Here is a 14,458-nt window from a genome sequence, read left to right on the forward strand (position 1 = left end):
ACATTTGTTAGAATAATGGATCAACAGCCCAAGTAGCAATTAATGCCATTCTTATCTTTATCTCACAGCTTTAGCTGGAGCTCATTTGTGTTAGTTTTTTGTAGCCAAACTCATCTCACGTTAATTACCAGACCTTGTTTTCACCTTGTTTCTTCTTCTCTTTTTAGTCTAATTGTCAACCGGGGATTCATTGAGTGTGACCTTAAACACTGTGAGGAAATGGAGTGACTACAGACAGGCTGATCATTATGATGAAGGTCCAGTTTACATACAGCTTGGACTCTGATCTGAGGTCAGCTCTGTAATGAGCCTGGCAGTAAATGTGTTCGGATGTGATTTGCTAACACGTAAATTTGTTGCAAAACAAATTTGGACACACAGTATGCTGCTGGCTTATCAAAGGGTAATAATGGAAGGCTGTAGATAATAGATAATAACAGCATCAATAATGCATGGTAGATTCATCAGGTGGATTCATTCTGTCCATGCAGGGGAATTTCTGTTTTCTTGAAAAACAGACAAGCATTTTTGCTGTAATCATTGGTTTAGGGCTGAGGCTTGTGTCATTACATTGCACCATACACAGCATTGGTGCCATTTTTTTAGCAACAGGAACACAAGTTTTCCAGATATTTTACATGCTCCATTCTCACATTCACATTCATTCTAGAAAAAAAAAATAGCCCGCAGGCAATCGTTGTTAAGAATAAAATTGTCAGCACTTCATGATCAGATTCAGCTAGTTAACACTAATAACACAATACTGCTGTACCAATAATACAACAAAAGGGTTACCTGCACTTTTAAAAAAGCAAAATTGATTTGTGTTGATACAGCATGAAGGAATTAACCTAATATATATATATATATATATATATATATATATATATATATATATATATATATATATATATATATATATATATATATATTTATATATATATATATATATAAATTTATATATATATTTATATATATATATATATATATATATATATATATATATATATATATATATATATATATATATATATATTTTTTTTTTTTTACAATTATAAGTGGGTGAAACATAAAGCAATCAAGTTGTCCACCAAAAGAACTTAAAAATTGTTTTGTTTATTCAAAAACTGATACAAAACAATATTAACAGATCATCACCTTAGAATTATAAGGTTCTATCTGGCATTTTTGTCAAAATTGAGTTATTGACTTTTTTCTTATTAAATGGGTTGTACTTTACAATAAGGTTCATTAGTTAAAGTTAATTAATGCATTTACTAACATGAACAAACAATGAACAATACATTTACTACTGTATTTGTTCATGCTAGTTAACGTTAGTTAATGAAAATACAGTAGTTCATTGTTAGTTCATGTTAACTCATGGTGCATTAACTAATGTTAACAAGCATGGACTTAGATGTTAGTAATGCATTAGTAAATGTTTAATTATGATTAATAAATGCTGTACATGTGTTGTTCATGATTAGATCATGTTAGTAAATGCATTAACTAATGAACCTTATTGTAATGTGTTACCATTAAATTACAACTTATTGACATTATGGGATGTTGCTTTATTTTTTAAAGTTGTTTAAATTTTAAGACTTTTTATTTGAAAAAAACATATGTTACACACATACTGTTTGCTATGGAATGCAAACACTTTAAAGCTCAATATCTCAAAATCTTTCAGAACGCAGATAGAACCTTATTATTCCAAGGTGACGATATGTAAATGTTTTATTCTATATAGATTAATCACAGCATAACTGAATTAATTTGATCACATTTGATTTAATTGATTGATCGCCCTAATAACAGGTATTGTTATTATTATCTGTATCTCAGTATTTGAGGACAAAAAGTACCAAGCCCTAAAGTGACCATCCATCCTTTCCTCCGTCCGTCCATCCATCCATCCATCCATCCATCCGTCCATCCATCCATCCATCCATCCGTCTGTCCATCCATCCATCCATCCATCCATCCGTCTGTCCATCCATCCATCCATCCATCCATCCATCCATCCATCCATCCATCCATCCATCCATCCATCCATCCATCCATCCATCCATCCATCCATCCATCCACAGTGCTTAGCATATATAAGTACACCCCTCATAAATTTTTCTTTTAAATTTATATTTTTAATCGGAAGCTATACAGTATTATATTTGTGCATAAACATTAGAATAGTCAGTACTGAAGCCAAATCTGGAGCTTATCTAACAAAGTAAATTATGATAACAGTCCAAAAACTAGTACACCCAAATTTATGTTATAGATAAATCTTAAATACAAATTAAAAAAAGAGGAAAAATCAAGAGAAGCATTTTTTTGTTGTTGAAATTTTGTAAGTTGCATTTTTCCCCCAATATTTTGCTTGAATTTAACTGTATCTTTCAATTTTTAATTTCAATCGTATTGTTAAACATTTCTATTATGGTTTTAAAAAATTCCCTTGCACCATGGCTGACAGTATGTGCAGAGTGTTCATAATACCTACGTGGATGTCTTTACGGTTTCAACACCCCATCAGAACTCTAAAGCAGCACTTCAGTAACAGTCTGGACCTGCCACTGCCAGCCTCAAAGGAAAAAAAAAGTTCATGGCTCAGTATAAAAACACAACCCAGATAAAATCATTACCCAGTGCTGAAAACATCTGTCTGACAGTGAAGAACATGAGCTTGTGCTTTAACAGCTTCAGACTGACCGAGGCGTCACATTTCTGAAAGCAGTAGGAGGCTCCATCTTAGAAAGAGGGACATCTTCTATAGGTGTAGTATAGCTGAGAGTGGATGAAGGGCAGGATGACTTATCTAATAACCTCGCACAGCTCCAGCAGCTCTACTTTGAGTTATTACCTGTCAGGATCCAGGACCCCTGGGTTAGCATGATCATCTCTGAAGATTGCATGTCGGATTCTGGAGATGAAACACACAAGCCTGTGTACAGCCCTTGAAATTATACTGCGACTCCACGGAAACTGTTTTTGACAAAGTCAGTTTTTAATTGTCAGAATGAAAAGCTTTGTTGACGACATACCAGAGGAAGCTGTAATTGCATAGAAAATAGTTGACCAAGATGACCTTCTCAAATGTTGACCATTACTGTCCTGGAGGTGTGCCATGAATTTATATATTTTTACGTCCTATAAGAGTTTAGTTTCTGACCTAATGACAGTTTTTCTCAGTGGCTTTGGTGCATTTCTCACAACACTATTTACATTTGCACAACAGTTAATGCATTTTTCAAAACAATTAGTACAAACTGCAAAACCTAGTTGATAACCTGCAAAAACGTGTCACTTGCTCAAAATGGATGGCTCATTCCTCAAAAGCAAGTGTTGATGTTAATGAAAGTGTCAGTTTCATCAAGATGAAAAGTCCTGCCTCCATTGCTGATGAACAAGATAGTCAAATGGCTTTGTCATGTTTTCATTATGACAGTTTACTCTGTAAATGTTTTCCAATTGCATAAAAGTCAGATTTTGGTGTCACTTCCTGAAAATGCTCAAGACAGCACTATACTATTTGCACAGCCATTTGAAAACTACAGTAAAGTTAGACATCACTGAATTTAGTGAGGTATCTGAGTACAAGACACTGGATATGTATGTTTCACATTTTTACTGCATTTGCTCTTTGTAGTTCTAATTTATTCACAGCATTGTGCAAAAGAATAAATACACCCTTATTTACAACAAACATCGACTTCTTTTGAGTAGAGCTGTGCACAACTGTACACAATATTGCAGTACATATTGGAACTGAACCTACAAAATAAATGCTGTAGGTTTGTTAATCATTCACAAAATTGTTCAATTTAGAATACATTTTCGGGGAAAAAAAGCTTATTTTTTAAATACAATTTATCAGATTTTGACAACTAGTTCAACACTTTTGTATGTAATGACTCAAGTAATGAAATGAGGACTATAAGTTGTATATTATAGAATGACTATTCAGCGTTCACAAGTTTAGTTAATTTTGACTGACATGATATAAGCAAATGATAATGTTATAAACAGCAGAGAGTTGTATGAAAGCAATTGATACAGTTTTGCAGTTGATGCAGTTGATTTGCAGTTTGTTGGAAGGAATGAGAAACTGCTACTATGATGTGTGATCGCATGGGTTTCCTCTGGGTGCTCCGGTTTCCCCCCACAGTCCAAAGATATGCGGTACAGGTGAGTTGAATAAGCTAAATTGGCCGTAGTGTATGTGTGTGTAAATGCAAGAATGGGTGTTTCCCAGTGTTGGGTTGTGGCTGGAAGGGCATCTGCTGCATAAAACATATGCTGGATAAGTTGGCGGTTCAATCTGCTGTGGCGACCCCTGATTAATAAAGGGACTAAGCTGAAAAGAAAATGAATGAATGAACCATTGACAGAAAATGTCTGGAAATCCTAACGTTTCAGTTTCTCTCTGTATTATATACCTCTTCCGCTGGGTGTTTTTACTATAGTAAATGTTCACTGTGACTCAGGTGAATCCTTTTTTGAGCACAAAAATGTGTCAGATAAAAGTATACGACATCAGCTTGCATCATGAGCTCCTTTGAATCATTTGACTGTACAACATATACTGTATACAGTAGGATCTGTCTTTTTCCATTTTTACATGTCTCACAAAGCCAATTCTACCTGTGAAAACGAGAGAACCAGAGAATAATAGAGTAATTGATAGTCTTTGTAGCGAAACCCTTCAGATAGGGCCTTTTTTCAACCCAGGGATTGTCAGGGTTGCGACTGACAAACTACAGGAGACACAAAGCAGTGCATTGAGCAGAAATAATTGCAGACAGTGAAGCCTTTTAGAAAAAAAGTGTCATGGCATGATTTGTTGCAGGCTCCTACTGTCTGCCTGCGTCTGTATCTTGACTGACAGGCTGGAGACTGAGGGAAGACTTTTTACTTTCATGGCCTTGTGTTCCCATGTCGAAATGAAGAAAAGTGCTGTGCGGTTTTGTGTTGAAAATGAGTCTGATGTGAGTGAATGATTTTCATCTCTTCCATTTTTCATCTCTCCTTGTAATAGCAGCCTAGCTGAGGCGCTGTTCCAAATCAGTGCCTCCTAAATTTGTGAGCATTGCTCAAAACATTAACGGTGGAGTTAAATGTTGGAATATTAGTTTACGATTCACTTCTTCTTGCATAATTTAGTATTAGTCACAATGGTCCATTTCCTCTCTTGTGATCGAATGAGGAATTGTTGCATCTTCTGCATTTTAATTGATTCATGAGTGACTTCATTATTCGTTCTCTGCTTTTGTTTTGTATATACTCAATTTCTTTCCATACTCACAGGATTCATATATTTACTTGATATGTATGCGTGCATTGATTTACTGTATGTTGATGTGTAGATTACACTAATAAACATGTAGAATGTTTATTAGTTAAACATTTATTAGTTTAAACACACAAGGCATCTGTTGAGCATTTAAATTGTTTATATCACATCAAATAAAATCAAAGTTTATTTCTAGAGCACATTTAGTTACAACCTTTGGTCGACCAAGGTGCTGTAAAACAGCAGTAGCAGGTAAAAAAAAACAGCAATACACTAAAATAATAACAACGATATAAAACAGTAGTAATAACAGTAAAAGTTTCCAAGAAAGAAGCAATTTAGTATAGCCTGGAACCGCCATTAGGGATTTTTAAATGCCCTCAAAAAAAGATGAGTCTTAAACATCGATTTAAAAATAGATAGAGTGGGTGCTATTTTGATTTTTATTGGTAACTTATTCCAGAGTTTCTGACCCACAACTGCAAAGGCTCTATCACCCCTGCATTTGAGAATAGATTGAGGTATTCGCAATAGATAACAGTCGGAATTCAATACAAGTGATCGGGATTGGGCCTTAATAGTGATCAGATCAGATTAGTCTACTAGGTGGTTAGACCAGCTTTCATCAGCCGTCTTGGTGAACTTCTACCGCTGCACAATAGAAAGCATCCTGACCAACTGCGTCACAGTCTGGTATGGAAGCTGCTCTGTTGCTGAGCGTAAGGCACTGCAGCTTGTGGTGAAAACTGCCTAATGCATCACAGGGACTACACTGCCAGCCATAGAGGACGTCCAGAAGAAACACTGTCTGCGCTGAGCACGCAGTATTCTCAAGGACACCTCTCACCCTGCTCACAGACTGTTTTCTCTCCTGCCTTCCGGCAGGTGCTTCAGGCTACCCTGGACAAAAACCAGCAGACTTCTGAACTCTGCCCCTCACTGACTCTTTTGATTCTTGATTATTTGACTCTGTTGTTTATCTGTCTGCACACTTCTGATTATTAATAGCAACCTGTACATATATTAATTTATTGTAAATCTCTGTTCATAGCTAATACAACCTGTATATAATGTTGATAGTACATCTATCTGTAAATATCACCATAGTTTTTCTATAACTGCACTTTATAACTTATACCTGCATACTGCACCTGCTGCTATTGCACTGCTGGTTAGACCTAAACTGCATTTCGTTGCATTGTACTTGTACATGTGTAATGACAATAAAGTTGAATCTAATCTAATCTACTCTAATCTAATCTAATCAGAAAGATACAGTGGTGCTAGGTTATACAAGGTTTTATAAACAAAGAGCAAAATTTTATAGTCCATTTGGAAATGAACCGGCAACCAATGTTGTGACTGCAATATTGGTGTGATGGGTCATATTTGTGGCTACTCCTGAGAAAACAGGCGTTTGCATTTTGAATTATTTGAAGCCTAGAAATAGAAGATGAAGGTAGACCAATATATAAAGCATTACAATAATCTAATCATATGGAAATAAAAGAATGAATAGTCTTTTCAAATCCCTTCCTGTATAGGAAGGGTTTTTACTTGGGCTAGTCGTCGTGGATGATAAAAACTTGAAGTTACTGTTTTACTTATTTGTTTGTCAAGTTTTAGACTACTGTTACTGTTACTGTTACTACTTATATGTATAATTTGTCTTTATTTGTCTTTGCTATGGCCACCTTTAGCTGTTCCTACACATGCGCAGCGTGGTCAATTTTTAACTTCTAAATTCTTAACTTTTACGACTGTGTTGATTAATACTGAATGTGTGTCGTTGGTATTACTTATTACTAGCGTATTATGCTGGTGTTTAACTGCATTGCTTTATTGCATTCCTACATTGGGTTCTCACATACTCTGTGCTACTTTATAGCAATGTTGGGCGTTTCTCTCCGTCTTGTGCTGAACCCAGTCAACTAATCACAACAGCGTTGGTCATCGGACTAATCAGCGCAGATTAGCCTCACACAAAGGAGAGGTTTGAAAACAAATGAATTGTTGAACAGATCATATGGGAGTCGTTGGAAATAAATGCATATTATTAGACAATCAAAGTGTTTTTGACCTTTCATGCATATCAGCCTGTTGTTGGAGACCCCCAAAACCAAAATATGACCTTTTATAATACAAATTAGGGGCTCTTTATGTAAGCTTTGCTATTGTTGACACTGGTGACAGTTACTGTTACAACTGCAATCTGCAATTTATTGCTTGTGCTTGCAAATGTGCACACATAACACACTAGAGACTGGATGTTTATGTGAAATCTATTTCCATAGAACTATTACACAATATAGCATCATAAATCACCGTAAGAACTAGACAGAAAACAAACAAACAAACACACAAACAAACAAACACAAATTAATCCTGAAAGTTGAAACACTAAACCAACATCAAATTTAAAATAAATCATTAATCTTAAACAAATTAAATAAATCAAAATGACCTTATTATTATGCCAGGGTACTGTAGAGGAGGTTCCGGCCGATGGTTGAACCTAGGATCCAGGAGGAACAATGCAGTTTCGCCCAGGCCGTGGTATCACTGGATCAGCTCTACACCCTCACCAGGGTGCTCAAGGGTTTATAGGAGTATGCCCAACCAGTCCACATGTGTTTTGTGGACTTGGGAGAAGTCATTCAACCATGTACCTTGTGGCACTCTGTGAAATGTGCTCTGGCAGTATGGGGTCAGAGGCGCTCTTTTAAGGGCAGTCTTGTCCCCCTGTATGAACAGTGTAGAAGTTTGGTTTACATTGCCAGCATTACGTCAGATTTGTTTCTAGTGCATGTTGGACTCCGGCAGGGTTGCCCCTTGTCACCAATTCTGTTCATAATTTTTATGGACAGAATTTCAAAGCAGAGATTTGGGCTGGAGGAGGTCCAGTTTGGGGACAACTGGATTTCATCTCTGTGATACACAGACAATATTGTTCTGTTGGCTTCATGAAACATGGACCTGCCGAGTGTGACGCGGCTGGGATGAGAAATAGCACCTCCAAATCCGAGGCCATGGTGCTCCATTGGACAAGAGTGGTTTGCCATTTCCAGGTCGGAGGAAAGTCCTTACCCCAGATGAAGAAGTTCAAGTATCTTGGGGTTTTGTTCATGAGTGCAGGAAGGATGGAATGTAAGATTGACAGGCGGTTTGGTGCAGTGGCAGTGGTGATGCAGTCGGAGTATCGGTGTGTTGCGGTAAAGAAGGAGCTGAGTCAAAGGGCAAAGATCTCGATTTACCGGTCAATTTACGTTCCTACTCCAACCTATCAACCTCGATCTCGGATACAAGTGGTCAAGTTTCCTTTGCAGGGTGGCAAGGTGCACCCTCATAGGTAGGGTGAGGAGCTCTGTCCCCTGGAAGGAGCTTGGAGTAGAGCTGCTGCTCCATATCGAGAGAAATCAGCTGAGGTGGCTCGGGCATCTGTTTTGGATGCCTCCTGGACACCCAAGTAGGAAGGTGTTCCAGGCATCTACCACCTTGTGGAGGTCTAGGGGAAGACCCAGTACACGCTGGAGGGACTATGCCTCTCAGCTGACCTAGTAACACCTCGGGACACCTCTGAAGAAGCTGGAGAAAGTGTCTGCGAAGAGGGACGTCTGAAATTTTCTTTTAAGACTGCTGCCCCTGTGACCTGGCCCCGGAAAAGCGGATGAAAAAAAATCAATGAATGAAAATTACCTTATTTTCCCTTAAACCAGAAGTTAAAACTCATAAATCTGTGAAGCAGCCGTGTGCCCGTGTCCGTGCCTGGCATGTTTCACCTAGCATTTCATGGCTGGCGTGCTTTGCTTCACGCCTATTACTCCATAATCTCTGTGTCATAATTAAAGTTCCCAACTATAACTTAATTCATCCAAATACAATCAAATAGTTTACAAAATAATACAAGCTAACAAAATAACTCATTAAAATAACACATTACTTCAAGTTTCATTACACATATAGAGGGGTTGACAATGTGACGCTGAGCATACAGGACTCTTTGCTTATTGCACTCAGGAATGTGAAGCAGAACACAAACATGCCAAAAATTAAAGGTGAAAGATTATATTATTACATTTAAAAAATATATATATATAGCTTTTAAAATGCCAGTTTTACTCTAGCACACAAGCAGATCAGCTTCCTTTCCTGAAAAGCCTTTAGGTTTGGAAGTTCTGTAGTGTAAACAGAGAAGTGACCATGGCCGGGAAAGCCATAGCCATAGATTATGGCCAAAACACTATCATTCTTTTTTGATTTAGAGAATAGCTACAGCACTTTTAGACTATGCGCCGAGCATGTCAACCATTTTCACAATTATAAACTAGCAAAATAGTTGATTCAGACACCCTATGTGCACCTGCCCTGTGTTCTTTTTACCATGTACTTAGATAGTTCAAATATGACATTAACACATTGTCAGTAAATTTAGCCTGTTTGCTTAGATGTTTCTGGCCTGAGAATAATGAGAATCTGGCAGCACAGGTTGACATATTTTTAGTTCAGACTGTACATTGTACTAATTTCACACGGATTACAAAACCAGAGAACAGTTGTTTTCAATAAGAGTTATTTCCAGTTTAAAGATGTACTGAACATCAATGATTGTTCCACTCCGAGCTTGGCTAGGTGAGCTTCTGTTCAGTTACAAATGTGCATCTTTTTCATTCAATTATTACAGTCTTGTTAGTCTTGTTCAAGCTCACGCACCAGTGTTTCTGGCATGAGCATGATGAGAATCTGGCAGCACAGGTTGACATATTTTAGTGTGAATTAGTATGTTGCTAGCATTTTTTCAGCATGCATTAGAATTTTGCTAGCATGTTACTAGAATGAATAAGCACATGGCAAGCATGGTACTATAATACATTTTCATGTTTCTTGCATGAATTAGCATATTGTGAGCAAATTGCAATTTAATAAATTAGCATAGTAGTATGGCTTTCGCTTGGCTTACATTTAAAATAAATTATCATGTTGCTAGCATGTGTATGGCATAATTTGGTCAACATTTTTTATTGGCATAAAAAGTGACTGATACGTAAACATTCTTAAATAGAGCGTCTTTAGGTATTTTTCTTGTGAGCTGCTGATTTGGGGTTGTACTCTACATTTGATGCCTCTGTTTATGGTAATGTCAGATAGATGGTACATGTATGCATCATTGCTACTAGTAAAACCAAATAGAATCTAACTTAAAAATACAATCTAACTTTGCTATCCGAATATTGTAGTGATATTACTGTAAACTTAGTAATTAAATAATTTTGACTAAGGTATGTCTTTAAAAACTGATAGAGTACTGTTGATAATACTAACCAACTTTGCCATCTGAATAAACATAAACAAAGAACACTTATCACACACTTACCAAATCTGTAAAGACACGATAATCAACACGAACTTAAACCATGTCTTTTTTTTTAAAAAAAGAAGATGAGTGGCAAATCCAGATTTCACCGTTTCCAGATGCGAAAATGTCTTGAGTAAAAAATGTTCCTTACAAACATATTTTTGTCATGTGTTAGCAGACCATGGTAATCCACACATGTGGGTTCACACGCCAGCTGTGCTCTAATCATATGGGAAATAGAAACAAAACTTTTGTTAGGTACATTTAAAAACAGAACACAAATGACCCATGTCTCCGAACTATTCTTCTTCTTCTTTCACTTGTTCTAATTATGTTTGCCAACACAATGTGGCATCTCTTGGAACACTGTAACAGGTAAAAATAGTCTTCGATGCTATATCATGCATATTAATAAAGTTTCTTCTCATTCACAATACAGCGCTGTTTGGGTCGAACCAAGTCTTTTTCATGAATTTATGCTAAATGCTCAATGTACCGGCCGCTACAGACATCCAGTCTCCATACTGGAATTTACACAATGATCTTATCACTGCAACGTTGCTTTAAAATTTCTTTTCAATCTGGAAGAACAATTTTTCTCTAAACAATGGAAAAACAAACACTATTTAGTGAAATATTTGTGTCTTATTAGTGTTTTTAAACTTGCATTTTGGTGTTTCTTGACCCTTTAATGTCATCCTATTCAATAGTGTAAATTTGGGGAAGGATTACCTGTTTTACAGGCTAGCAGTGTGTTTGAAAACACATTTATTTTATTTTGTGCCAGCCCTAATGAGAAGACTCCTAATTTGCATTGTAAATGAAACATAATTGATTGAAAACAACAGCATTTGGTCTTAGGAAAGAAATCTGTCCAGGGCGAGCCTTCAAATGTAGCCTTCTCTTTTGTTTACAGGTACTTCAGGTCAGGAGCTCCACCTGTAATCAACCCCCTCCAGACGCGTTTTCCAAAGGACACCATCGTTCCAGGCTCCTTCGCTGTCACTTTGACATGGACGCTGCCCAACCGCACCACAGGGGTGTTCAATGTCACCAGCCCCCTCCCGGGAGACTGGTTCCTGGCCGCTCACTTACCAAAGGACGAGGGCAAGATCTCAGTCAAGGTGAGTTCAAAACACAGATGATGAAGCAGTCAGCGATCACAAGGCCAAATAAATTAGGGAATCAATTCTGTTTTTAACAAGAGCTAAGCCTGCTGATGATGAAAAGTGCCTTATGTTCACGCTCCTCTCGGCATTTATGCATTTATAATTGAAGCTGCTCACTTCCGCACAGTCAGAGGGTGGCCTTCATGGGTAGTAATTTAAAAGTGAGTGCTGTGATTTCAGAACTTGTCACGGACTTCTTTTTCAAACGAGATTACATATGCGTTTTCTGTCAGGCCGCTCATTATTTCGCTTGGCTTGTAATGACAATGGCTTTTTTTTGTATAATATCCCTAATGTTCATTTATATAGATTGTATTATGTTAGAAGTGAACAGCTTTTTCTAAAAGGATTATTTTTTTTATTGTTCACAAAACCACACACTTGGCCAGGTATGACGCACATTTCTGTGGTATAGAAGTACAGAATGTTTCTAAAAACACACATCTCACACACACACACAAAAAAAAAACAATAATAATAAAAAAGGTTAATTGTACAGTAAAGTGCACAATAAGAATACAAACATTATACACAATACATTCATTCATTAATTTTCTTTCGGCTTCAGTTTCTTTATTTATCAGGGGTCACCACAGCAGAATGTACTGCCAAATTATCCAGCATATGTTTTACACAGCGGATACCCTTCCAGCTGCAACTAGGAAACACCCATACACTCTTTCTTCTACGCACATACACTACAGCCATTAAAGGGCACATAGTTTACCCCTTTTGTAAGATTTAATATTAATATTTTGGTTCTTCTGAGTGTGCCAGTTTAGGTTCAGTTTAAAAAATTCAGATTTTTTTATTATAATGTGTTAAAGGTGTCATTTTGGGGGCGTGTACACAGCTCGCTGTTTTAGGTGTGTTGCTTCACATGAAAATTAGTTTAAAATTCCCGCCCAATGTAACAAGTGGGAACAAACAGCTTGAAAAGTAGATTTTTCACTATAGGTGCCCTTTAAGTTTATTCAGTTCACCTGCATGTCTTTGGACTTTGAGGGAAACCGAGCACTCCGTGGAAACCCACGACAACCCTGGGAGAACAGGCAAACTCCACAGATAAATGCCAAGTGGCCAAGCTGGGACTCGAATCAGCAATCTTCCTGCTGTGAGGCGATTGTGCTGACCCCTATACACTATACATTTGCCTTTAAATATGACATTTTGACAGAATAGCTTTAAGCCTGATTGTGTGAACTAACAATATATGATGCAATAATATGCCAAGTCCACAATTTTTTTTTTACAAAAATGATGATCAATAAAACATCTTTGTACTCAGGATCTGACTAACAAGGTAATTGCAACTTTATAATGTTTGAATGTGAAACTTTTTCCAGATGATACAACTTCTTGAGAACTCCACTTTGTGAATGTTTGCAAGTTTACATGACTGTCATGTGATTTGTTTTTGAATGGTAGAAAGTGGGATTTTTTTTTAAAGATAGATTAGTTGGGGGAGACACGTTACATTGTGCTAATTTCAAATGGATTACAAACCCAGAAAACATTTTGTTTTTATTTTAAGTTTTAGGTAGATAAGTCTCTCAAGTTTGTGATGCAAATATTCGCTGAGATTCAGTTATTTTTTTCTAGCATGTTTCTCAGAGATATTGGCTGAAGACAGGGGAGTCAGAAATCATTATCTTTCAATTTAATTTATTTTACAGAAAACATTTGTTGTAATAATCAGTATATACATGTTAAGAAAAATTAAATCTTTCTTATCTTTACAACCATAGTTATAGTACAAATGTGCTCACGTCGACCCAAGTTCGATTCCAGGTTCAAAGTGCTTTGCCAATCCTTCTGCTCCCAATGCTTTCCTGTTTGAAATCTCTACTGTCCTATCATAATAAATAGTAAAATAAAATAAATTTTAACAAGCTTCCAAAATCAGCAAAAAAAAAAAAAAAAACAAAACAAACGAACACATTTGCAATAATTCCTAAATGACTGCTTTACAATAAATACTTTAAATAGGGCTATCTTTAAAAACTTTACTTTCAACTTTAGCTGGGCAGAAATTCCTAAAATATCTTTAAAAGCCATTCTTCTACTTTCCCAATTGGTCTTTCATCAGTAAATTACAGAAGGTTAGCATGTTTTTTTTGCCTCAGATATGTTGTCTGATGAAAGCCAGCTCCAATATTTTATTTCTCTGGTTTATTACTGTCGCTTTTATAAAAGGGGAAATTCATACATTTAAAAATTTGCTTTCTAACTGGTTCAGTTAGACTTTAGACTTATTTTCTTGCGATAGATACTCAACAACAATGGAACTTTTGATAACTGTGCATAGGCTAGTTGATTTGTTTGCAGACCAACTCTGTCATATTTTAAGAGGCCATGATTGTGTGGACGTGCAGGTGAGGACTGCGGCTTCACTTACTGCACTTTATTAACGAATACTGTGTTCATTTAGTTTTGTTCTACAATGCACTTGGTTAGCCTACCTTTGACCAGACTGTTCTCACGGTGTAGCTGATATAAAGAACTGTACTGGGAAATAAGAGACTTTACTGGGAAAAAAGGGACATCTGGTCACCTTTACTGGGGACTAAAACAGGGCTACTCAAAATACAGCCACTTCGAGCCATAGTTTGACAGGGTCACTGTTTTTAAAGAAGT

General features: G+C 36.7%; 1 protein-coding gene across 2 annotated transcripts in view; it reads left to right on the plus strand.

The window, feature by feature from the left end:
• Positions 1 to 14,458, plus strand: part of si:dkey-84j12.1 — a 293,735-nt gene that overhangs the window by 114,117 nt on the left and 165,160 nt on the right. For both annotated transcript variants that reach the window (XM_001920797.9, XM_073951375.1), the window contains exon 3: positions 11,569 to 11,776. In XM_001920797.9, coding sequence (XP_001920832.2) covers positions 11,569 to 11,776 — 208 coding nt within the window. The remainder of the gene's footprint in view (positions 1 to 11,568; positions 11,777 to 14,458) is intronic.

This window comes from Danio rerio, chromosome 5 (assembly GCF_049306965.1).
Source record: "Danio rerio strain Tuebingen ecotype United States chromosome 5, GRCz12tu, whole genome shotgun sequence".
NCBI lineage: Eukaryota > Metazoa > Chordata > Actinopteri > Cypriniformes > Danionidae > Danio > Danio rerio.